Below are 1,401 nucleotides of genomic sequence, written 5' to 3'. Positions count from 1 at the left end.
GTGATCAGCACAGTGGAGAGACAATGGACACCGTGGTGGGGGTGGCACCGTGATGAGGGTATGGGTGTCACTGTGGCAAGGACACGGGTGTCACTGTGGGGGAGAGGCTGGGGTGTCACTGTGGGGGAGATGCAGGTGTAACCATGGTGGACACATTGGAGTCACTGTGGTGGAAACAGGGGTGTCACCATGATGACAAAAGGGATGTCACCGGGCTGGGGGACACAGGTGTCACCAGGGTGCTGAGGATACAGGTGTCACCACAGCAGGGGGGCAGGGTCCCGGGTCTCACCCGCACTTCGGCCTCGCGGGCGCGCCCGGTCAGGTCGCAGCGGGAGCCGTTGACGTAGGTCTGGCTGTGGTAGCGCCTCAGCCGGTGCTGCTTGGAGGCCTGGGGGGGACAGGGAGGAGCAGGGTGGGGACAGGGACCCCGCCGGCTCCTGAGGGGGGTTGGGTGAGGGGACAGCAGTGTCCCCAAGGTGGGGGAAGCCCAGACCTCGGCCATTTCCTTGTCCCAGTCCAAGGCTGACTGGTAGTAGCCGAGAAAGAGGATGTCTCCTTTGATCTCTGACTCTGCAGTGGGGACACAGCAAGTGCGAGACATCAGGGACAGTCTGCCCCTCTCCCACTCCCCAGGGACCCTCCCACACCACCATGTTCCCCCCCATTTTCACCCTCCATGTGGTACTGCTGGATGTGTCTCCCATAGCAGAACTCGTAGGTCCACCAATCCTTTGTCTGGGAGAGAGGCAGGAAAAGCCCCGGGATGAGGCAGGAGGGCCTGGGGGGTGACCCCAATGTCCCCCCCGTGTGACCCCCTCACACACACCTTGACGAGGCAGGGGGCAGCCGCCATGGGGCGCAGGAGCTCGGTGACACCGGAGCCGTTGTAGAGCCGAGACTCCTCCTCGGGGTCAGGGGTGGCGGGCGGGGGGAGGTGACACTCGTAGAGCTGCTTGAACTTGGAGGCCACAGTCACCACATCCTCTGCCTGTCGCTGGAGGGGACGTGTGACCCCCTCACACACACCTTGACGAGGCAGGGGGCAGCCGCCATGGGGCGCAGGAGCTCGGTGACACCGGAGCCGTTGTAGAGCCGAGACTCCTCCTCGGGGTCAGGGTTTGCGGGCGGGGGGAGGTGACACTCGTAGAGCTGCTTGAACTTGGAGGCCACAGTCACCACATCCTCTGCCTGTCGCTGGAGGGGACACGGCAGGGACACACATGGCAGTGACATGGGCATGAAGTGTGGGGGACATGCCCATTACTGCTGTCCCCTCCTCTCCCCCAACCAGGAGCCGCTGGGGGCCTCTGGGCCAGCCCGAGGGTCTCACTGGGACTGGACTGGGGGATCAGTCCCTCTCTGCCCTCTTCTGAGCAGCCCCTCCTGGTGCCCAGGGTC

The 1,401-nt window shown here is 64.4% G+C and overlaps 1 protein-coding gene across 1 annotated transcript in view; it reads right to left on the bottom strand.

Moving 5' to 3' along the window:
• Window positions 1–1,197, bottom strand: part of OS9 (osteosarcoma amplified 9, endoplasmic reticulum lectin) — a gene marked incomplete at its 5' end in the record, with an annotated part of 7,856 nt that extends 6,659 nt beyond the window's left edge. The window contains 5 exons of the mRNA XM_009993952.1: window positions 293–391; window positions 497–573; window positions 675–738; window positions 830–991; window positions 1,030–1,197. Coding sequence (XP_009992254.1) covers window positions 293–391; window positions 497–573; window positions 675–738; window positions 830–991; window positions 1,030–1,197 — 570 coding nt within the window. The remainder of the gene's footprint in view (window positions 1–292; window positions 392–496; window positions 574–674; window positions 739–829; window positions 992–1,029) is intronic.
• Between the last annotated feature and the right edge of the window lie 204 nt (window positions 1,198–1,401).

Source organism: Chaetura pelagica, unplaced genomic scaffold (assembly GCF_000747805.2).
Source record: "Chaetura pelagica isolate M959 unplaced genomic scaffold, ChaPel_1.0 scaffold2440, whole genome shotgun sequence".
Taxonomy (NCBI): Eukaryota; Metazoa; Chordata; class Aves; order Apodiformes; family Apodidae; genus Chaetura; species Chaetura pelagica.
This window is presented reverse-complemented; position numbering and strand designations above follow the sequence as displayed.